This window comes from Carlito syrichta, unplaced genomic scaffold (assembly GCF_000164805.1).
Source record: "Carlito syrichta isolate Samal-C Ts95f unplaced genomic scaffold, Tarsius_syrichta-2.0.1 Scaffold309280, whole genome shotgun sequence".
Classification (NCBI taxonomy): domain Eukaryota; kingdom Metazoa; phylum Chordata; class Mammalia; order Primates; family Tarsiidae; genus Carlito; species Carlito syrichta.
Genome location: NW_007253376.1, coordinates 1 through 23,050, shown reverse-complemented (window position 1 = coordinate 23,050; position 23,050 = coordinate 1). Strand labels below are relative to the sequence as shown.

General features: G+C 40.3%; 1 protein-coding gene across 1 annotated transcript; it reads left to right on the top strand.

Moving 5' to 3' along the window:
* Positions 1-15,289: 15,289 nt before the first annotated feature.
* Positions 15,290-20,430, top strand: LOC103269498 (immunoglobulin superfamily member 1-like). Its single transcript, XM_008067072.2, has 5 exons — positions 15,290-15,507; positions 17,882-18,018; positions 18,169-18,198; positions 18,591-18,872; positions 19,166-20,430. Exons 2-5 carry the CDS (start codon positions 17,949-17,951, stop codon positions 19,513-19,515), a joined length of 732 nt encoding a protein of 243 aa, XP_008065263.1. The 5' UTR covers positions 15,290-15,507; positions 17,882-17,948; the 3' UTR covers positions 19,516-20,430.
* Positions 20,431-23,050: the final 2,620 nt, after the last annotated feature.

Below are 23,050 nucleotides of genomic sequence, written 5' to 3'. Positions count from 1 at the left end.
TCAGCCTTCCGAGTAGCCAGAATTACAGGCGCGCGCTACCACGCCTGGCTGAATTTTTGATTTATTGTAGAGATGAGGTCTCGCTGCCCAGGCGGGTCTCGAACCCGCGGGCTCAGGCAATCCACTGACGTCAGCCTGAAAACTTTTTATAACCTGGCTTAAACCTCTCTGTCCACCATAACCTCATGCCTCTTTTATCATCCACGTTCCTGATATACTTAAATTATTTTAAATCTTGAACTTCTTTCCCATGCTCTTGCTTATCATCAAACCTTTCTGCATTCCAGTTCTTTGTGCATGGGACACTTTACCCTTTGTGCCTGGAGAACCCTACAATATCTTTCAAGTCTCCTCTTAGCTGTCATTTCCTTTGAGAAATGATTTCTGACCATTTTCTTTTTAAATCCAAGTTTGGTTCTTTTTCTCCGTGTTACCAGTATCCTATATTTTCTTGTATCATATGGCCCTTTCCAAACTACAATGTAATTGCCTGCTTAATTGCTGAGTTGTGTGAAGGAAGAAACTTTTTTCTAAAAATAGACTTGTTAATGCATATTCATTTATTAGCACTTTACTTGCCATGTATTAGGCACTCAGTAAATAGTTGTTGAATGAATGATGTAAGGCATGCTAGAACATGGAGGAAAACTAGTGTCAATAAAAGCAAATAGATTGAAATAAACAGTATGTGTTTGCTAGGAGAGCAGGCAGGCAGGGCATGTTGTATGAAGTGAACAGAACTGCCTGATATTACTTGAGGATGTATATTTAAATGTTGGCTGTCAAAGTTGGAAAGGCAGAGTGGGGCAGGTTATGGAGGAAATTGAATGCCAGAGTGTGGAGTTTCAATTTAATTAATAAGACAATGATTAATTCTGTGAACAAGCATCTTTAAATCTCTGCTTTAGAGCCCCAGATATCTGATTTCTATACATTGCTCCTCCTGGAGTACAAAGAGTAAAGAAGCAAAGTGTGTGATTATATGTTTTTATTAGCATTATTGTGGAATCACTTAGAAATGATCAATTGCAAGTGTAGAGTTCTGTAAGTTGTGACAAGCGTACATAGACATGTAACCACTACCACAATCAAAAACTTTAAAAAAATTTTCCTTTACCTCCTAAGTTCTTCTATTCTGCTTTACAGAAATTCTGTACTCCCTACCCTGACTGGTGACAATCGCCAATCTGTTCTTCATACCTATAGTCTGCCTTTTCGAGAATACCATATAAATGGAATCATGTGATATGTAGCGTTTGGGGGCTGGCTTCGTTCACTTAGCATAATATTTCTTTGAGATTTGTGTCCTTAAATGTATCAGTAGTTTGTTCCCTTTTTTGCTGAGTAGTGTTCAGCAGTTTGAATGTAACACAATTTGCCCATTCACGAGTTGATGCGGATTTGGAATATTTCCAGCTTAAGGGTTTTGTGAATAAAGTTGCTGTGAACATTCAAGTAACACTAGTGGTGTTCTTGCCTAGCCCCTCAACTCAGAGCAAAGGTACCTGGCAAGAGACGAATGGGTCCAGGAAGAGACTTTTGAATCAAAAACTCATCAGGACTCACATTCCTCTTCCCTTCTACCCAGTCTAATTCATCAGCACTATTACCAAGATGTTATTATTGGTGATCACAATTTGAAAAAACCCTGTGATCCCTCACTTTTTCGACAATTTTTATGAATACAGATACCTTGTCACTCAAATATTTGTCTTCTCTCCTTCCCTCCTGTTTTCTCTATTTTTCTATTTAAATTTATTTTTACTCTATTTCTGTAGCGTTTTCTCCTCTTTCTTTTCTTGTCTTCCCTCCTCCCTCTGCTTTCCATTTTTCTCTTTCCTTTTTACCTGCTTCTTTCTATTCATTGTTTCCTCTTTCCTTCCATCTGTCATCTTCTAGCACAGAAATTTATATTTACAAAATGTTTAAATCAAGAATGGAGTCAATTTACATAAACTGTTACACACCATAAGCATTTTTATGCACTGCCAACTCATTTTATTTACTTGTTTTAACTGTGAGGATACTAAGCACTCAGTCCCATTTCTATTACATGAGATCACATCAGTCAATTACACCTAATTTCCTATAGTGATTCTGAGAATTTCAGCCGGATAGAGCTTTTATGTTTTTGCTTTAAAGTACGCAGTTGTTGATTCCTACACTGCATACCGCTGCCAACCCTTCCTGCCCCCCATTAAAACTCCTATGTTTTGACAAATTGGAGTCATTAGGATTTCAGCCCTCTGAAATAGGTTTAATCATTCAGGCAGTGATGTTCTATGTTCAAACTTTTGTGTTAATAAACTCCCCCCTTTCTTTTTCTTGTTAAATAGGAACCTGATATTTAAGCATCCTAGATTAGTGTTACAGGTGCACCTTCAGCCCACCCATGAGGAGCTGTGCTCAAATTCCCATGTATAATGCCCGTGAGCATTAGGGGGACTAAAGAAGTTCATTTCATAGCTTTATTAGAATTGCTCCTTTTGTACCTAGGCCATTTTTTGCAAGGCCTGGCTTAAGAGTCTGTGCTAGTTAATTCATATTCTGTTTCCTTTCCCAGGGACAAGAAGCCCTTCCTAAAAAGAAAGGTGGAGGAGGGGAGGAGACTTCCTGTGGTTCAGTCCTGCTGCTGTGAGTAAACAAGCACAAGAACCAGTGAAAAATGAAAAGGGACTTCAGGGAAGCATGAGAATTTAGGATATGGATGGGAATAACATGAGTGTCGAAGAGCCGAAATGCAACATCACTATCTTGGTAAACAGTTTCAGAAAGGAAGGATAGGAGAAACAACAGAGGAAGAGCAGGGACAAGAAAGAGAGAAAAAGCATGAGGGAGAAGACAAAGGAGAGGGTAGATTCAAAGACATCTTCTTCCTCCCTTTCCTCTTCAATAATTCACATTTCCAAGCTGTATAAGCCCAAGTCCCTCAGTAGCCCCTCATCAGCATGGTTTCAAGACTCTTCAGCAATCTCCTCTCTCTGTTCTAGATGTGTTATAGCTTGTGGCTGCTACCCAAATATTCCCCCAATTCTGCTATTTTCATTGGATATTTCAAGTACAGATCTGCCAAGCTCAGAGCTGGGCTGTGCTATCACTCCCTTGTTTCCGACTTTCTGTTTCTATTAATGCAGATGAAGATGGATTTAGTTTTCAGTGCAGTCACAACACACATCGGAATAATACTGAGCTTTCAGTCCCTGAAAACTCTTAAATCTTTTTTACACATGTTGCTACTTAGTCACATATCATCCTCTGCTTGTGCATCTGGTTGTTTTTGGACCCAAATGCAGGATTTTACACTTATGTTCCATATTTATGAACATTTAAAAATTATTTTGATGCATTATTAAGCTTATTTCAGAGATTTTAAAAAATAACTCATCAATTTTGCAGTCACGTAAATGTCCTATTTTGTTTTGTTTTCATTCCAAAAATTATTTTTTATAGAATGAAGGCACAAATAACTATGCATTCAAGGACATTTAGATTTTCATAATTTATCTTTAAAATGTAAATGCCCTCAAATTTAACCTGTTGACAAATAATACACTTAAATTCTTTATTTTGTTGTCTATTTTAGCCTAAGGTGGATAAAAAGTAGCATATGCCTAGACTGTCTCCAGTCTCCTAAAATGGTGCAATGCTGCAAAAACAACCATAGTCCCGTGTTGCTGGTCAAAGAATAGTGTCACAAATCAAACTCCCTTCATTTTGCATCTACTTATCTAGTTTATTGTTGAGATGGTCACAAACAAGGTAGTTGTTATATAAATGGGATGGCGAGTGCATTTTAGGAAATTTTTAGAGCTTAGTGTTTATGTATACTTTCTGTGGCTTAACCTTGGAAAAGATACAAATTATTCAGAGCCAAAATTAAAATTATGTTAAAAGAATTCAGCTAACCTTATTACCTTGTGATAAGCACGAGTCTTAGAAAAACCTCTCTGTTGATGTTTTCCATTTGAATGATTTCCAGTAGATGACATCAAGGTATAAGGTGATGGATTTATCAAACCACAGATTTGTATTCGCAGTTTAAGAGAAAATTTAAATTGTTGTTAGCTTTTACTTCACTCCCCAAACTCTGAGGGAACACAAATTCAAAGTAAACTTTCTCAATCTAGGATACATAATTAGTATATTTCCAGTTCTGCTCAGTTTATGCCTAGTCTTTTATAGCTGCTAAGAATACTATTCAATAACATCTTTCAAAAGTATCATAAAGCTGTTATGCCCATTACCAACTATAATGACTATATTATATATGACATATCAACATTCAGTCCAAAAGCACCATTACCTCTAAACAGATTGTTTTTCTGCAATTAGATGCTGTATACTAAGCTAGCTAAGAAAATAAGCATTGGCCCCGTGTACCCAGCCTCTATTTAACAGCATTGTTGTGAAGGTAAATGAGCAAAATGTATCTATGAGTACTTTGGGGGAAAAGAAACAGTGGTGCTATATATAGACAAGGAATTATCATAAAAATAATAACAGTCATCAGATCTGACCTAGTGGAAATTGGACGGCAGAACTAAAAGCAATTTCATAAACCTTTCATAACTATGTTCTTTTTATTTTTTTCCTTTGGTTCCCATGACAATCTGTATTTTAATAAAAGCCTTACCATTTGGACTAATTGCCTCCAATTAGTCCAACCATTCTCTTTACTTGATTCTCCAAATGCCCCTTACCAACTGTTCATTTAACCAAATATCCAAGTCAATTGAGCTATGCAACTAAATAGCTCAGTAAAAATGATCAAACTGGGTTAAGACTTGACCAGTTCAAGATGATCTTTAAGAAGCTGGACAGAAGCTAACCCTTGAAATGATACTGTAGGGTAACATAGCTAGTTGTGCAAGCTAGAAATGGGCTTTTTTTTTTTTTTTTTTGGTACAATTGGCAACTTTAGGAAGGATAGATTGGCAGCAGCTGTCCTAAAAAAAAAAAAAAAAAAAGGAAAATCAATAAAAGTAAATGACATAGGAAGATAAAAATATTGTGATTTTGGTGATTGTTTTTCTTTATTATTTCTAAAATTACACTATATATATAAACTATAAAGTATAAATATGAACTACAAAACTAGATACACATGCACACACTATATAGCTATGCATTTGCTTTTGTATTGTTTTTGTTTTATTTATTCTAACTAGTGTATTTTTTCTAATTTTAATATAAATTTAGACTTAGAGAAAGGTGGTAAGATTATTATTAAAAATTCCCATATACCTTCCTCAGATTCTTTCTCTATACATAATATACATATAAGCTATAAGATATATTTTCCTCTATTAAATTTTTCAGCACCATTTAAGAATAAGTTACAAATATAATAACCATGTCACCCATAAATATAAAATATGTATTTCCTGATAACAAAGAATTCTGATTATTTTGACATCTGCCCTAAATTGTTACCTAAAGTTCTAAAATTTGTTTTTTAATCATAAATTATTTGTTGTCACAGTAGAAAATACAGAGATGAACAATAAAGAACAACATCACCAATAATTCCACACTACATAGAAAATAACCAACATGAACATTTTGTGTGTCTTCTTTGAAGTATTTTTCTAGGTAACCTTAATGGGAAATTACTGTAGATATTTTTAAAAGAACATCTTAACATTTACCAAATGTTTTACAAAAATAAGTTTTAATGAAATTCAGCACATAATGGCTCATCTTTTACAGAAAAACAACTTTTATATTTCTTAGCTCAGACTAAAAATACAGTGACAATTCTCTTTCTCAAGTCTTGCTCTTGATTTTACTCTTTATCTCCCAGTTTGCAGATTGGGTGGTATCTATCTTCACAATATCTCTTTCCCTTTTTTCATTTTCATTTGTTTGTAGTCACAATAACATGGGTTTTAGAATCAGGTGACCTGGCTTCAAATTGCAGAGCTACCTCTGACTAACTTGTGTGATCTTGGGCAAGTTTCTTAACCTCTCTGAGCTTCAGTAATCTCATTTGTAAGAAAGGAATGCTAATAGCTATGGAATAATCTTAAAGTGGTGCCTAGCTCATAGTTAGCATTCAACAAATGTCAGGTTGCTCTTGTCGCTGCCTCTGTCCCTCCTGCCCCTGCTCTGCTACTACTGCTGTTGTTATAAGCATTGCTCAGGAGCACTGTGAAAACACGTGTGACAATGTTTGTAAAATGCTCAACATAGTGCCTGACAAATAGTAAGCACTTAATAAATAGTAACTATCATTAGCATTATTTCTGTACTAGGCACAGGAGATACACAGATGAATAAGTCTCCACTCTTGGAGAACTAACCATGTCGTATTTACAGCTGCCAGATTAATCCAACCATACTTCAGTACAGTTTATATGTGACCTTATCCATAAGGCTTTCGTTGATCCCCTCAGCTGAGAGGAATATTGCTCTTTACTAAACTTCCATGAACACTTTTTCTCCACCTTTCTTATCAAACTTTAGCACATTTTTATTTGTATTTGTTTACATGTCTTTAGTCCACTTATAGACTTTTAGTTGCTACAACACTGAATATATTTTGTTAATCTTTTAGCTGCTAATATATGCGTGGAGAGTTTTGCATTCTTCTGTCCTTCCCTCCATCCATCTTATTCCACCAAATATCTAAGGGTTCCTTATTTATAGTGGGCATTTCATAAAGTTTGGTGAAATAAATGAGCATTTGAGCTAACCATTTGAAATTCATGAAATCGTATGTTATTAAGTCTGTGTTATATTTTTCAAAATGTATAAAATTTAAACTACTTTTTGGTTTAGATAAAAGTTGTAAGAATAAATTTCCACTTCATTTTGAGTCTGTGTTAAGTTCCACTTGGTAACTTTTTGGCACCATCTTACAGCTATTTCAAGTGGGATTCTTTCATGGTGTACATATTTTTTAAATATTGTCATGCTGTGCCCAGGATAGTCACAGAACTTCCACAGCAAGTGCTCCTTGTTGAAATCCAGGGTTATTAATAATGACAAGTCATTTGGATACTTTAATTAGTTTCCAGCACTATTTCCATTAGTTAATACGTATTTTTAACATCATGGTGCCTAACGACAATTGTAGTGTAGATTTCCCTGGCACTGCAATTTCCTCACTTGATTATGCCATCCTAAGTTTTTGAAGATCTTGTTTAAAACACAAATAATAAATCTTTTGTCGGTAAAAGTCACGTAGTTAATCAAAAGAATCTCTAATGCCAAGTGGTCAAACCTTTCTTCTGCCCCCTTATAAACATGTAGGGGGCTTTCCATAAGATTTCTTCATACTGTTATCATTCCTGCCTTACTTGCTTACTGATTCAGAATAAAAGGCTTCCAGGAAAAAAATGGGATAGAGCCACTGAAAAATCTCCTAAGAGTGATCTTCACTCCAACCAATCGCAGACACTACTAAATGACACCCAAAAACTCTGTTGTTACAGTTTGCAGCAAAAGTCAGCTCTGTTTCTTTAGTAACAGTAGAGTTCTGAAACTACAGTCTTATATTCAAGCATTAGATGTATTTATCCAGATACTTTTTGCAAACATTTGTTAATGAACATATGGGTTTTTTTTTCTGTTTTGTTTACAGCTATGTCCCCAAAACTAAAAAAAAAAAAAAGTAGGTGTGCAATTAATATTTTTGAATAAATGTAGGCATGCATAAAACCTATTTGCCTAAGCACTCTGAGTACTAAAGACTATTTTTTAGTTGTTTTGAAAATACAGATACCAGGCACCTTCTCTAATTTTTATTAGGTGAATCCCATCAGGTGCTTATACTAACTTCCCATAACAATTCTGAGTATGTCTGATAATTCAAATGAGACTCAGATGAAATCACATTATGTATTTGAATGTACCACACTTAATTTTGATTTTCTTTTCCCTACATATCTTCTCTTTCTCTAAATTGTTCTTTCTACAAGCCTCATTAAAATTATCTTCTTGGATACACTGGAGACTAAGACAGATCCTGATTTTAAAATTATCAGACCTCTGAAAAGGGCCATTTTCATACATAGGTGTTTAATATGAGTGACTTTATGTGTAAATAGCCCCATCTCCAGTTTTTGTTTTCTTTTGAAACAAAAAACTGAACTACTGGGAAACTGAATTAGAGGAACAGGTGGATTGTCAGCTCAGAAAGTGGCCTCTGAGCTCTGTCCCTGAGGATCTGTGACCAAGCTAGCATAACTAATGTCAGGGAGAACATTAGGGTCTAGAGAAGGTCATTTTCTCCTTGGTTAGAAGCCCAACATTTGGACCTAGATCATGACCTGGTCTTTCAATGTGACACAAATATGAAATTTTACTAAAAAGTACTATAGCATACACATAGCCCGTATTGATCTGGCTTCTGTCCAGGTATTCACCCTCATTTCCAGCTACCTCCACACACCATGCACCACCATACTTTGTGATTCTTTGTTCTGTATCCCCAAGGAGGTGAATCACATGTGGAATGTCAGGCAGACATCAGGTGAGTGAAGCATATGTTTTGGAGCAGGAAGCCTTATAAAGGTGCCCTCACCATGCTCAATGATAGGGATGCTTGAGTCTGGGGGACTTGAATGAAAAACTTCTAAGTGCTGTCAGTCAGAATTCAGTGATTTCTCCTCTTTACTCCTATAATGCTTTGTTTCATGCTCTTTCAGGGTTATACTGTGTTTTGCATTTTGTCATTCTTAGCTGTAAACATGGACATACCTCCCACTAATTCAAAGTTTTAATGGCAGAGTTTATTTTCTCATCTTACTACAATAATTTAGATATAAACAAGCTAAATATCTATTGGTTAATTGTACAAAAAGAAAGATTATGCTGTGGATCCTGAGAGGGTATCCATTGGAGACCTATTTTTGTTTCCCCCTCCCTATCACGGTCCTGTCTCCACTCCCACAAATCTAAATCCCAGATCCCACTGTAAAGAAATATACTTTAAAAACAATGATTAAGATGAGGCAAACAGAGAATCCTACATTCATATTTAGCTCACAGTTATTGAATACTCATTTGACTGATGAGGAGATGGAGACTCAAATAACTTTTAGTAGCTTGCCAAATGTCACACTATAACACAGCTAGTAAGTGGTTCTGCCAGGACTGAAATTCAAGTCCCCTGACACAAAGTCAAAACCCTTTCTTACAAACACTGAAACGTGTAGGTGAACTTCTCTCATTCTCTGCTTTATAATTCAAATGTGCTTAGTTGCTTAATCAGAAACATATTCTGTGTACTCTCAGCCAGGAAGAAACTAAATATTCTGAACATATGAGGCTTACTTTATGTACATATGTATTTTCATGCTTATGTATTTGTGTGTTTATTTATATTACTTTTCATGTGTTTGTATATTCATGTATTCAGGTATTTAGTGTACTTAAGTATTTATATGTGTGTGCATTTTTATTTTTTATTTATGCACTTATGTATTTCTTCAACTTATCTGTGGGGTTTTGAGGCTCTTACTTCCAATGCTATTAGAAGAGAGAGCATAGTTTGGTTATACCTTAATCTTCTATAGTGTTGCTGAGGATTTCAGCTCAAAATAAGTCTTGCATTTCAATGAAAAGGCTCCAGCTCCAGAGTTTCTGGGGGAGAGCACAGAGAGAGCAGCTGTGTTCAGAGCCAGGTTGCTGCACTTCAGAAACACCTCTAAGCCGACAGAAGCCTCAGCTATGAGGGTAGGGCACAAAGAAAACAAAAACTACCTAATCTTGAAAGAGAATGAGAAAAGTAATGAAAAGATACTTAGTAACAAGCAAGAGGTACTGTGATGCCAGGAGAAATCACAAACCTCAGAGAGTTCAAGATACATGGCTGATCTGGAGGAGCAGCAGACAGGACCCAGAGAAAGGGCCGCTGTGAGGGAGTTGGTGTGGGACATGTAGACATTTTAAAAAGCACACAAGATAAGTTCACAATGACTGTAGGACACTGATGAATGAGATCAAAGAATCAAAAAAAAAATCCTGAGAAAGGAATATTGCTGAATAAATATCATGGAAGAGAGAGTCAATATAAATGAGAATCAAACTGAGCGTCAGACTCAAAAGATAAAAATGATAAGTAAACGACTCTTCATGTGCAAGAAAAAGTGATGGATCTTGAAAACACATCAAGGTGGTATGATATTTGTGTATCTGGCTTCCCTGGAGGTACAGAAAATGAGATTAGCTTTGAAATTATTACTAAGGGAATTATTGAAAAAGTTTCCCCGAGTTAAATGTAGATCTCAACTTACATACAGAGAGAATTTACAAGTCCCACTCAAATATACCTCTCAAGCTAAAAGCTCTAGGCACATTATTGTACAATTCTTAAACTTGAAAGAAAAAGAAATTGTTCCACAAGCTGCTGGAAAAAAGTTATTTTCAACAAAATAAGGATAGGCATCTGATTATGTCTTAGTAACAGTGGACAGGAGACCAAGTTGGAGCAAACTCTACTGCCAGCTGAAGTTCATGAGTCTGAAGCCCTGAGTGAACCGTCCTGCCATGCTATTTTTCCTATTGCAAAATGAGAGAGAGAAAAAAAAAACACTTGACAGTCAAGATGACTTCAAGCCATTTGTCAGTGAAACTCCAAAACTACTGGCTTTACTGAAAACAGGTGCAGCCCGGGGAGAAAATGCTCCTGGAGATAAGTGACTAAACTCACTTACAAAATCAAGTTCCTTAACAGAATGTAGATCTTATTTTTATGATTAATTGCCAGAGTGGTCATTGGAAAAGGAAGTAAAAATGCAATGTTGCACCGAGTTGTTATTGTTATTATTTATGCATATCTATATCTGTACATCCACACATCCACATGCACACACATATATACACACATATACACACAGTGCATGGGAAGGGAGAATAAGAATAAGAAAAAGGAAAACAGGAAGAAATAAAGAAAGGAAAAGTGGAAAGGAGGAAGTGAATACAGCAAGATAATAATGAAAGGTAGGTGAGATACAGAGACATTGAAATATGATAGCTCAAATAAGAAAAAAATAATTTGTACTGTCAGTCTGAAAACAATTAACTATATTCAATCAACAAATTTGCTTAAAGAAAGTTTTCTCCAACCTCTGTCGAGAGTACATGAATCTTTTAGAAAATTGGACCATATCTCAAGGCACAAATCAAGTAGTACTCAAAGAGATGCATGTACATTAAATCAACTGCCTGTAAACTGATATTTTTAGGAATGAATTGTAAAAAGTGAGTAATATGGCAATGGTATGTTTTTAAATTGTTAATTTGTATTGCTCCAACAATTTAGGTATCTCTATCTAACTTTAATTATATAATTGGTTAATCATACAATACATGGCAATAAAAGAATCCAATTGTTGACTTCTGCACTTTCCTTTGGACAAGTGACTAAATCCAAGTAAATATTAGAAAGAGCCCAGTTGTGCATTCCTGAGTGGCATCCATGTCTCTCCCGCTCCCTGCCATGCAAATGCCTACAATTTGGACACACTGGAGGCAAATCAAACCCTGAGGCAGAGAAGACTTAAGGCACAAACCTTTCGAAGCAACCTGTCTGGGTCAGACCTAAACTGCTCATAGAACCTTCTCTGCCTGCCGGCCTTGGCAGTGAGGCTGAGCCTACACGTTTTCCTTCTAGAGCCACCAGCTTCATCTAACACAGGAAAAGGGAATACTGAATCACTTTGCATCCCACCCTCGGAGCCCTTCTGTATTTTAGAGGTCTATCTCTGAACACCCCTCACTCCCATCATGTACTCAGATATACACTGTTCCTTGTATAAACAAAAGGCATCTTGCAATGCTAGGGAAATTGTTATTTGGTGAAAGTGGACCGGAAGCTTAACTTTATGGTAAATGGTACATGAGCCAAACAGAACGTTATGGCTCGTGTTCTTTCTTCCCCATTGACCTTAAGTTAAATTCACCTAGATACACTGTTGGTTTTCTTAGTGACAGGCACCCAGAAAGAAGCCTGATCATGTAAGCTTCTGAAGTCTTATGGCCCACTACAAGTGTTTTGATTACATAAGTTTTACTTCTGGTTCATCACTTGCATTTGGTTTATCCTAGGAAGCTTCCTACACAGTCCTGAAAATATCCTCAGTTATAGCTTCTGGAAGTGACTTAGGGCACCAAACTCTGTCCTTAATAACTGAAATACTTAACAAAGGATAATCTGAAACCGAAGCTCGGTGGGTTGGCCTTAGCTTCCTCTTCCACTACCCACCTCCAAAGTCTAACGCTTCATCAAGTCTTGCTGCTGGAACCTTACCTGTCTGGTTGGGCCACCTCCCTGTCACAGAACACCACTCCCTTAGTCCCAGCTCTCTATTCCACACTCCTCTCCAATGCAAAAGTGGATGGGTGCTGGGGCTGGCTGGGGGCTGGGGCAGAGTGCTAAAACTCATGATAAGACTTTGAATGCACCAAACACACCAGTGATCTGACACAGTCCTCAGGAGGCTTACCACAGCAATGAGGTGGAGGGAGGGGAAATGGAGCACAATGTTCACAACTCTCTAGAGAGTATATTAAACTTATCCAGAGCCTTGGGTAGTTTGGAAGAGTTCCTGTAACCCAGTAAAAATCACTATCCTTAAACATAAACTGGAAAAAAAGTGGTTTGCTAGCAAATATTTAAAAACAGCTCTGTGTTGAAGGGGGTGGAGACTTGATTTGTAGCATTTGCTTCTTCCGTGGCAAAGAATCTCTGACCATGGCCAATTTCAAGCTACCACCATTATGTCACTGAATGCTAGGTTGAGATAAGATGCATGGGCCCTCCCGAACTAGAGTTACCCAGCTTTGGCACATCGCTGGGAAGAGAACAGCTTTGTCCCATGATTCTCCTGTTTTGGATACTTTAAGACAGTTTTTAAAAATCTTATCCTACGCAGGACTCAATAACAGAGAAAGACTCCCCAGATCACCCTGTGACTTTTAGTGTTCTACCTCCTTCTTTTGAGCTCCACTTTCTTGAAGCTCTTCTAGTGGCCCCTCTGATTCCAGATACAGTTTTGCAAAATAGTTGCTCTTTTCTTCTCTCTAGGTGGATAGTCTGTGGAGCTTAGAAACCCTGTTTAACAAATCATGTAAATTCCACCACCACATTCCGTGCCTCAACCTATATAGTATAAACTCAGTAAAAATCTGGTGATAACAGTTGCGTCATCATTTCTAAGATGTGGCTCTAAAGTTTTTACAGGAGAAACCCTCTTGTAGCCTTTGTGCTCAAAGTCTGAAAGTGAGAAGCAGTGAGGTTCAGGAATATTTTCTGGTGCCACTATCGGTTTAAGAGATGGAGAGGGCTTGGCCATTAGAAACAAGAAAGGTCATTCTCAAAATATTTCCTGAAAGAAGAGTCAATATCAGCTAGAGTAAGAAACTAGGAGAAAAGCCCAGGCTTTTTGAAGAGGGTGTGTGTGTGTGTGTGTGTGTGTGTGTGTGTGTGTGTGTGTGTGTGTGTGAGAGAGAGAGAGAGAGAGAGAATCAGGGTCACAGAGCCACAGGCCTGCGGTATCCCGTATGGAGGAAAGCCAGCAGAGTCAATGTCAAGAACTTCATCTCCACTAAGTCCCAACCCCAAACCTTGTTGGCCTCTACCCCCAGCTTTATAATATTGGGCCATTCATGAATTCTCCAGGGAGGTGGGCTAAAGATTGTTTCTTCCTGCAGGCTGCAAGTTTCAAAACCCACCGAGGTAGCCTAGAGACGGAGATTCTGACATCTCAATTGCCAGCCATAGTTTGAATGAGAAACTTCTATGAAGCCTGAATAATAAGTCCCTTCAAGACTCCTTAATGTCCCTGAGCAAAAGGCCAGAGGGAGTGGCATTCTCACCCACACATCCCCGATACCTTCTCAGGCTTCCACAGTCGAATGGTGAGGATTCTGGGCTCTAGATTCAGGCTACTGGTCCAAGAGCACAAGCTTCAGCCCAAGGACTTTCAGAGAGTAAGGTTAGGGGAGGGTTCCATGCAAGGACACTATGGTTGCTTTTTTATCCATTATTAACAGTAAATTTGATTGATGCTTTTCTGTCTCAAAAGTACCTTCATATCATTTATTTTTAGTTTATTTTTATCATTCCAGCTATCCAATGTAGAGACAGATTAGGGTACTGGTTAAGAACCTGAGACTCTATATACAGACTGCCTGGATTTGAATCCTAGCTCTGTCACTTGCTGGCTGTATTGGCCTTGGGCAATTTGCTTAATGACTCTGTGTTTCAGTTTTTTCATCTGTAAAATGGGGCTGATAATTATAACTATTTCACAGTATTGCTATGGAGGTAAAATGAGTTAAGATTTATAAAGCACTTGGTGCCTAGTACTATCACAGTGAGTTCTACATACTGTCAATGTTTTGACAATTGGCATGGATGTTTCCACCCTGACAGATAATAACTACTACTACTGTGCTCCAAACAACCATCAAGTGTGTCTAATTTTACCTTCTAAATGTTTCAGGAACCCTTGCTCTCCCCTCCTTCTCTGCTACCACTGCCCTAGTTTAGCACATGGTTATAACAAAGTGCTTGCAATTCTCCAAACACATATTGTCATGCTTACTTGCTGGTCTTTTCTGTTGCAATCCTCTGACTCTGAGAGCTCCCTCCTCCTTACTCACTATCACAATTTATCCTTACACTACAGACTTCTTTAGAGGAGAAAATGCCATCTTCTCCGAATCATCCAAAACAACGCCTGCCACAAAAAATATACTTAACAAATGTGTTGAATCAATGGGTGCTTGCTGTGTCCCAAGGAGGGTTTTCATTCATTCCCACCCCACAGCTTGCGTGGTAGTAGGTGCAATTATTATCATTTTACAAATAAGAAAACTGAGACTTGGAGAGTTTAAATAACTTTGCCCAGAAAGGCATATTTATACTCATGTGACTATGAGTTTCAGTTTCCTCATCTGTAAAACTGAGGGAAGTCATACTTGTCTTGTAGGGATGCCATGAAGATTAGAAATAATAGATGCCCAGGGCTGAGGAACACACAATAGGCATTTAAACCACGTTGGTGATGTTTATGCGCAAATAGGGCGTTAATTGGGCAGAGGAAGATCTGAGATCCCTTTAAAGGAGTTGGGGAACTGGAGAGGATCTACAGTTTTGGCTGTCTTAAGAGCTGGCCTCCTCTTCTCCCCTCCAGAATAGTGACCCAATGAAACTCTGAACGACAGAAGAGGGGGAAGGGGCTTGAATTTGGCTCCCGCAACATCTGCAGGGAGTCAGGATCGAGACGGAGAGCTGGGTGGGGCGTAGAAATCTCGGTCCTCAGAGGACTGCAGGTGCAGGACAGAGCTGGTGTTGGTGGGCTCCCAGAGCTTGGCGGAAGGAGGGAAGAAGGGGAGGAGGTTGGGGCGGGCCGGTAGGCGGGCAAGGGAGAGGGGGAGGCGGGGCTCAGAGCCAGAGAGGCTGTCCTTAGACAGCTCTTCTCATGCCGGGCAGTTTGCAGCATCTGGAGGAGCTCACTGGAGAATCTCTAACATCGGAGCGGGCCTTCAACTACCGTAAGTACCGGCAAATGAGCGCATAGTTCGGGTGGCTGAAGATTAAAATGTTGGCCACCAGATCCTAAACAAAACCCCGAAAGAGTCTCCCTGCTGTAATTAATTGCCGTAAATCAAACTGCTCCCCAGTCTGTCCCCCCACCCTCTTCATCCCTGCCTTTCTCCTTTCCTCCCCGGATCTCAGACCTGCTTCCCTGAGAATCTCTGGGCACTGTAGGCATCTTCCCTTTTCCTTCTCAGTCTTCCCTCCAAACCCTCAGCGGAGCATGTACCCGGCACCCCGCCGAGCCCAACATCTTTGATTCCTTGAGCCCTCAAAGCTATGCAGGGGGCGAGCTATTAGATATTTCGGGTATGTCACCCTCAAAAGCACTGCGGCGCTGCCTAAGGGTGGGGAAAGTGTTTGGGATGGAGTGGCAGGGGAGGGTAAAATGGCTAGACAGCCAAAGTTGATCGCGGGGGTGGGGGGTGGGGGGGTGAAAGGCCAAAATGGGCGTGGCCAATTAACCTGACGCTTGGGGTTATTCTCACGTTCTTCGGTATAAGGTTCATTGTTTGGGTTGGATGTAAATACTAGTTTCCTTTGTGATTGAGGAGGGGTCAGTCATGCTGAGAAGCCCAGCTTCCCTGACTCCACTCAAGTATCCAGGAGCAAAGACCCTGGTTTGGGGGTCCAAGTGGCAAACCTGGCACCTCAGATGGCATTTCCTGGGTGTAATCCCAGGTTGAATATTTCCCTTGGCAGTAGAACCTGGCTTACCCCAATAAATCCTGGCCCAAAGCCCCAAGGGAACAATGCAACAGGGTGGCATTGAAGCCTTGGCCTGACTCTGAGACAAGTGGGAGCAGGGGGCTGCAGGAACTGAGCAGGGGGCTGAATATTTTTAGGCACCTACACTGGTTTGATGCCTTCTTTGAAAAGAACAATATTAGCAGCTTTTAAAAATGAAATATTCACTATGTGCCTGGCACTGTGCATATATTATCACTAATCCAACAAAACAATAATGTTAGGTAGATATTATTCTCCCACTTTACAGATAAGGAAAATACAGAGAGGGTAAATTAAGCATCCTCTAATGCAAAGCAAAACAACAACAACAACAACAACAACAAAACAAAACAAAAACGTAGCTGTGCCTCCTTGAATTTCTCACTGTCCACTTGCTCCCTACAGACCAGATGTTTTGAAAATGAATCTTCCTCTCCTCATGCCTCTCCATCCTTCCCAGTGTTAGCACTGGAGCAAGTTAGAGGCTGAGGTCCTAGGATCAGTCTGGAAAAGCAAAATCAGCCCCTTTCTGTGTTCTAGAGGCTGCCTCTACCCCCATTCTACTAAGATTAAACAGCCAGGGTTAGCCAGGACCTCAGACTCTGAATAGAGAGTTGGTGAAGGAAAATTTGCTTGCATTTGTGCAGTGGGGACATACCTTCTCATGGCAAAAGGGTACTCTGGGAGGAGGTGGGGTGAGACACTAAAGCTCAGGGATCTACCTTATGTATATGCAGGGCCTATGGTAAATAGTATATTCAGGGGGAAATCTGAAGGCTTCCCCAAACTCAAATATCTTTGCCATATCCCCTAAAATTCAAACAATTCCATTTTTCTTCAGAGCAATCAACAAAACTGTTTAAAAGTCATAGGCAGCCAAATCATCATTTAGGCCTTATATTAATTATCTTAATAAGCTCAAGCAACTTGATTCCCCAATATCTACTTGAGATAGGGGTATTGAGCTTTTAGGGGTAAGAGATGAAAAAGAGTAATATTGGATCTGAAGCTTTCCACGGAAGGGAAGGTCTTCGTGGATTGAAGTGGGATGGATGAGGGAGGGGTTCAGGACTGCTTCTGGAGATTTAAATAATGGTTTTAGATTATGGGCATTGGAGTTAAACATGGATTTGAATTTGAGCTTTAACATTTAATATCTTTTGATTTCGGGCAAATTATATATCCTCTCTAGGCCTCAGTTTTCTCATCAGCAAAATGAGGATGGTAGCAATGCCTCCTTTGCTAAGTTGTTGGAGGACTCAGTATTTATATAAATATATATAAAGGTGACTCTCTGCACCTCCCTTCATCCTCATCCCATAAGGCTTCTGCAGGCTTGTATTAGGTTCCCTTTGGGGCTTCTGAGACCCAGAGAAAGACATTTAAACAAATCTGACATCTTAGATATCAGCAAAGACCTTGGGTGGAAAGATGGGCAAGTGAGGAAAAGGGGCAAGAAGAGGAGGTAGCAGGTGACCTAACAATACTCTGTGTGTCTGTGAGGGCGCAGAATGTAGGGTTGTCAGGTGCAGTTTAGGGATCTAACCTAAACTTTAAGGAGCAAGACAAGTCCCCTGAGTAAAAACAATTTTTTTCTTTTAGATCTCACCACCTGCTGAGAAGAAAATCCCTTCAAGGCTCAGAGTGTGCATCGAGCACCAGAGATCCCATGATCCTGGACAGGCCAGGGGAGGGGGCCACCATGCTGCAGAAATTCACTCTCTTGCTCTTTTGTATTCGTGAGTATAAGGAAGGGGTGAAGGGCAAGTGGCCCTGTCATAGGTACCCCTATGAGTGAGTACCTTGAAAAAGGAGAAGAAAGTATTGGGGTTAGAGTCCAGGGTGGGGACAAGGAGAGAGCTCTCTTTTACCATAATCTCTCTTTTCAGGGCTGAGTCTGGGTATGATGACATCAACAGGTAAGCGAGTACCTTCCTTTCTAAAGGATCCAAGACACTGGCCTGCCTCCATGACCCTGGACATAACTGCCTTGTGATCCCCAAAATACATTGCATTCGTGGTTGGGAATCAGAGCCCTTCACTTCAGGGTTTGATTTCCCCTAGAATAGTTAAGAGCTTTATCTTAGAAAAGAAATCAGACTTTCACTTTATTCTCCCAACTCATTTGGAGTCTTTGAACAAACATCCTAGGGCTCCTATCTGATGCCCCACACAAGCAGATACTTCTGTCCCCAAGGGAAGCCAAAAGGAGGGATCTGGGTTGGAGCAAATTTTAAGGGACATTGTGGGGCACATTATGGGAGAGAGAGGGCTGGATTGTTCACATCTTTGTGATCTTTGGAAATGACAGCAATGGAATCTCAACCAGAGCTGTGGATAGAGTCCAACTACCCTCAGGCCCCTTGGGAGAACATCACGCTTTGGTGCAGAAGCCCCTCTCGGATATCAAGCAAGTTCCTGCTGCTGAAGGATAAGACACAGATGACATGGATCCGCCCTACCTACAAGACCTTCCAAGTTTCATTCCTCATAGGTCCCCTTACTGAGTTCAATGCAGGTCTTTACAGGTGCTGCTACTGGAAGGAGACAGGCTGGTCAAAGCCCAGTAAAGTTCTCGAGTTGGAGGCACCAGGTAAGAAGACAAAATAGATACCCAAGAATAAACGCCAGCTCCTGGGATTCAAACTTGCCTTGCCAGGGCAGGGTTTGTTTAATTCATTTATTCTTAGACCTCAAATGCAAAGTGCCTATTCCGTATCAGGCAATGCACAGCAGGGATGTAGACTCTGAAACAGAAATGGGGAAGGAGGGAAGGCAAATAAGAATCATACAAGGAAGCTTCCTTTAAAGTAGCGCTCTCCTCTACCGCTCCCTAGGCAGCACTACCCTTGCTCTACCTGAATCCAGTTCATTCTTTCCTTCCAGGCCAGCTGCCCAAGCCCATCTTCTGGATCCAGGCTGAGACACCCCCTCTTCCTGGTTGTAATGTTAACATCCTCTGCCATGGCTGGCTGCAGGATTTGGTATTCATGCTGTTTAAAGAGGGATATGCAGAGCCTGTGGATTACCAAGTCCCAACTGGGACAGTGGCCATATTCTCCATTGACAACATGACACCTGATGATGAAGGGGTTTACATCTGCCGCACTCATATCCAGCTGCTCCCTACCCTGTGGTCAGAGCCCAGCAACCCCCTGAAGCTGGTTGTTGCAGGTGGGTGTGGCCGTGGCTGCTGGCGTCTGACAATTATTATCCCAGGGATCATGACTCGTTGAGGCAAGGTTTCTGATTTTACTTTCCTCAGCCAGTTCCTGGGCCTTGCAAGACCCATGATCTAGAGTCATTTGAAATTTTACTGAGATACAAATTGGAATCTCATTCGCAGCAAGGCAGACATATGGAAGCCAATCATTTGGCTAGTGAGGGAGCCCAGCCAACTGTCCAGCAGCTTCAGCTCATCACAGCTTTGTTGCTCTATACTTGTTGAATATCATGCATGCATTCATTCATTCAACTAATATTTATTGAGCACCTAATATGTGCCAGGCACTGCCACTGCAGTCTTACAAATGGATTTTTAACAATTTTCAATGGATTTTATTTGTTGTTATTATTTTAAAGTATGGAAAATAGAATGAGTTGCTAGTGCTGGTGAGCAAAAACAAACAAAGCAAATGACAAAGAAAGGGACAGCCCATATTTTAGAAATGGCTTTATGATTCACTTTGGTTGCATATTAATACAGCAAGTAAGGCAGCACCCTCTCTAAACACAGAAGAAGGCCCAACTTCCCTACCCCATGGTCTGGGGGTTTCTAGATGGTATTGACCATGTTTGCTTTAGTCTCTTCATCGAGCTAAGTAGGCTTGGGGAAAGTTGTGGTGCCACAGAAGTTACCTTGGACTTAGAAGCAGTAATCCTGGTTTTTAGTTACATCCCTGATACTGCCTCCCTGTGTGATCTTGAGCAAGTTGCTTGACCTCTTTGTGCTTTGGTTTCCTCCTCTATAAAAACGGGACAACAGTATCTATCTGACCTGCTGTATAATGCCTCTCTGTGCCTCAGTTTCCTGATATGCAAAATTGGTATAATAATAATGCCTACCTCACAGGGTTGTTGTGAGGATTTGCATAAATATATGTACAGTGCCTGGCATATAAGTTCTCAATAAATGGTAGATATAAATTTTATTAGTATAGCTTTTTATTGAGGATAAAAGAATAAAAGACTGTGTGTTTGAGCTGTGTGTATGGATGGATGTTTGTTGTATGCATGCCCTTTCAGCATAGATTCCACTAACACACACTTCCATAGTTGCCTATTCACTGGTATCCCCCACTAGTCCAGGAGCTTTCTGCTGGCAGGAACTCTGTCTTCTTTATCCACTTACCCCTAAACCTACATGATGCCTGGTGCATCCTAAATGCTCAGTGAATGTATTAAAGAGTCAATGTTTCCATAATGGATGAGTGGGTGTACCTGACATTGGGTAGGGATAAGAAGGACTGGTAAAAAATAAGTGAGGTTTGCCCTCACTTTTGCAGTATAGTCTCCTTGGAGGAACAATCCATGGAAAAGGGAGTATGAAAAGATTTTCTTTAAGTTGCAGACTTACTGGCCAAACCCTCCCTAATGACTTCTCCCAATTTCGTGTTAAAAGCAGGGTGTTAAGTGAACTTAATGCCTTCGAAAGCTCTCCTTAATACTACAGTAGCATTCGTGCATTACAAAGATGGAATCAAAGTCATTTTCAGAGGTTTCTCTGGTGGTTGGAAGAACTACATCTGGCATTTCAAGGACCTAAAGGTACAAGAAATTATGGATGTAGAACTTCCACTGAGACATCCCTACATATGGTTAGAGTACAGTGGAGCTAATAGAGTCTGAAGAGAGGGCCAGGGCATAAGTGAATTCATCTTGATTATTTCCTAGAGGAGGTAGAGATCCAAGGAAAGAAGAGGGGGGAGAAGATAAACTTCAGTTACCACTTCTTGTCCAAAGAAACTAGAAATATAAAACAGAAGACAATAGGGAAGAATCATCCTACCTCTAACTTCAGGGTCTCTTCCCTTTCTAGGACTCTATCCCAAACCAACTCTGACAGCCTATCCTGGGCCCGTCATGGCACCTGGAGAAAGCCTGAGTCTCAGGTGCCAAGGGCCAATCTATGGAATGACCTTTGCTCTAATGAAGCTTGAAGACCCGGAGAAGTCCTTTTATCACAAGAAACCAATAAAAAATGAGGCATATTTCTTCTTCCCGGCTTTGAAGATCCATGATGCTGGACATTACCTCTGTTTTTACTATGATGGGTCATACAGGGGTTCACTTCTTAGTGGTGTCCTGAAAATCTGGGTAACTGGTAAGAGAGGGGTAAGCCATGTAACCTATGTTGGGGCTAAGGATAGAAAGTTCACTTTGGGTTCCCTGATAAACTGAATCATGTCACCAGAGCTAACAGTGGAGAAGGAAGCAGAATTTGTATAACTGCTTAAGCAGGGATTTTCCAAGGGTGGTCTGGAAAAAGAGGAGGAAAAGAATCCTAAGTAGTGGGAGGGGAATATCAGATTATTAGCCCTTTATATTTTGGGTCTCGTCCTAGACACTTTTCCCAAGACCTGGCTACTTGCTCAGCCTAGTCCTGTGGTCCAGATGGGTCAGAATGTGAGCCTACGGTGCCGAGGAGCAATGGATGGAGTGGGGCTTGCACTTCATAAGAAAGGAGACAATAAACCACTTCAGTTCCTGGATGCCACCAGCATCAATGACAATAAGTCATTCTCCCTCAACAATGTGACCTACAGTGATGCTGGCATCTATAGCTGTCACCATCTTCTCACCTGGAAGACTTCCATTAGGATGACATCACACAACACGGTGGAGCTTGTGGTTGTAGGCAAGTGCTAACAACTGTTTTTATTATCAACCTGTTTTATTTGACTGTTATTACAGTGTTCTAAGAAGGAGCTAGTAGCCTTGTACCCTCTCAGAGCTATAAGCCAAGGAAAAACACACTAGGAACTTTATAGAACTTTCTGTAAAAACTTTAGGGACCTTCTCTCCCAGGATTGCTCCTCAAACTGCCTGTTAGCATGGCCCAGCCTCATTGTGACCTCCGGGAAGGTTATTTTTCTTCAAGTCAGGGGAAGCTTACAAATATGAATTCTTCCTGATTGAAGGTAGGAAATCAAGAGTCTTTACAGCACCAAGGGGTGGGCAAAGGAATTCTAATACATAGTCAAATATTGAAGCTACTGATCAAATGAAATTGAAAAGGAAGAGAAGAGCAAATGGAAATGTCAGAAACATTTGGTGGGATAAAGTACTGGGTTTCAAGTCACTTCTAACTCTGGTCTCTGGGTTGGTTTCAGACAAGCCCCCCAAACCCTCCTTGTCAGCTTGGCCCAGCACCGTGTTCAAGCTAGGAAAAGCCATCACTCTCCAATGCCGAGTATCTCATCCAGTACTTGAATTTTCTCTGGAATGGGAAGAAAGAGAAACATTTCAAAAATTCTCAGTGGATGGAGACTTCATCATCAGTAATGTAGATGGGAAAGGTACAGGGACCTACAGTTGCAGCTATCGCATAGAGGCATATCCTAACATCTGGTCACATCGCAGTGAACCTCTAACGCTGATGGGGCCAGCAGGTGAGAAAATAACTCTTCATAGGAATGCCCCTCCATATCCCAGGGATCCCAGAGCAGTGCCCAGAAAAAATATGGGAAAGGGAGTCAGGGGCTTGGAAGTCAGAGCCCTTGGGTTTGGGCACCCTTCCCCTGGGGTGGTCTCATAAGTACTCAAAGGCAG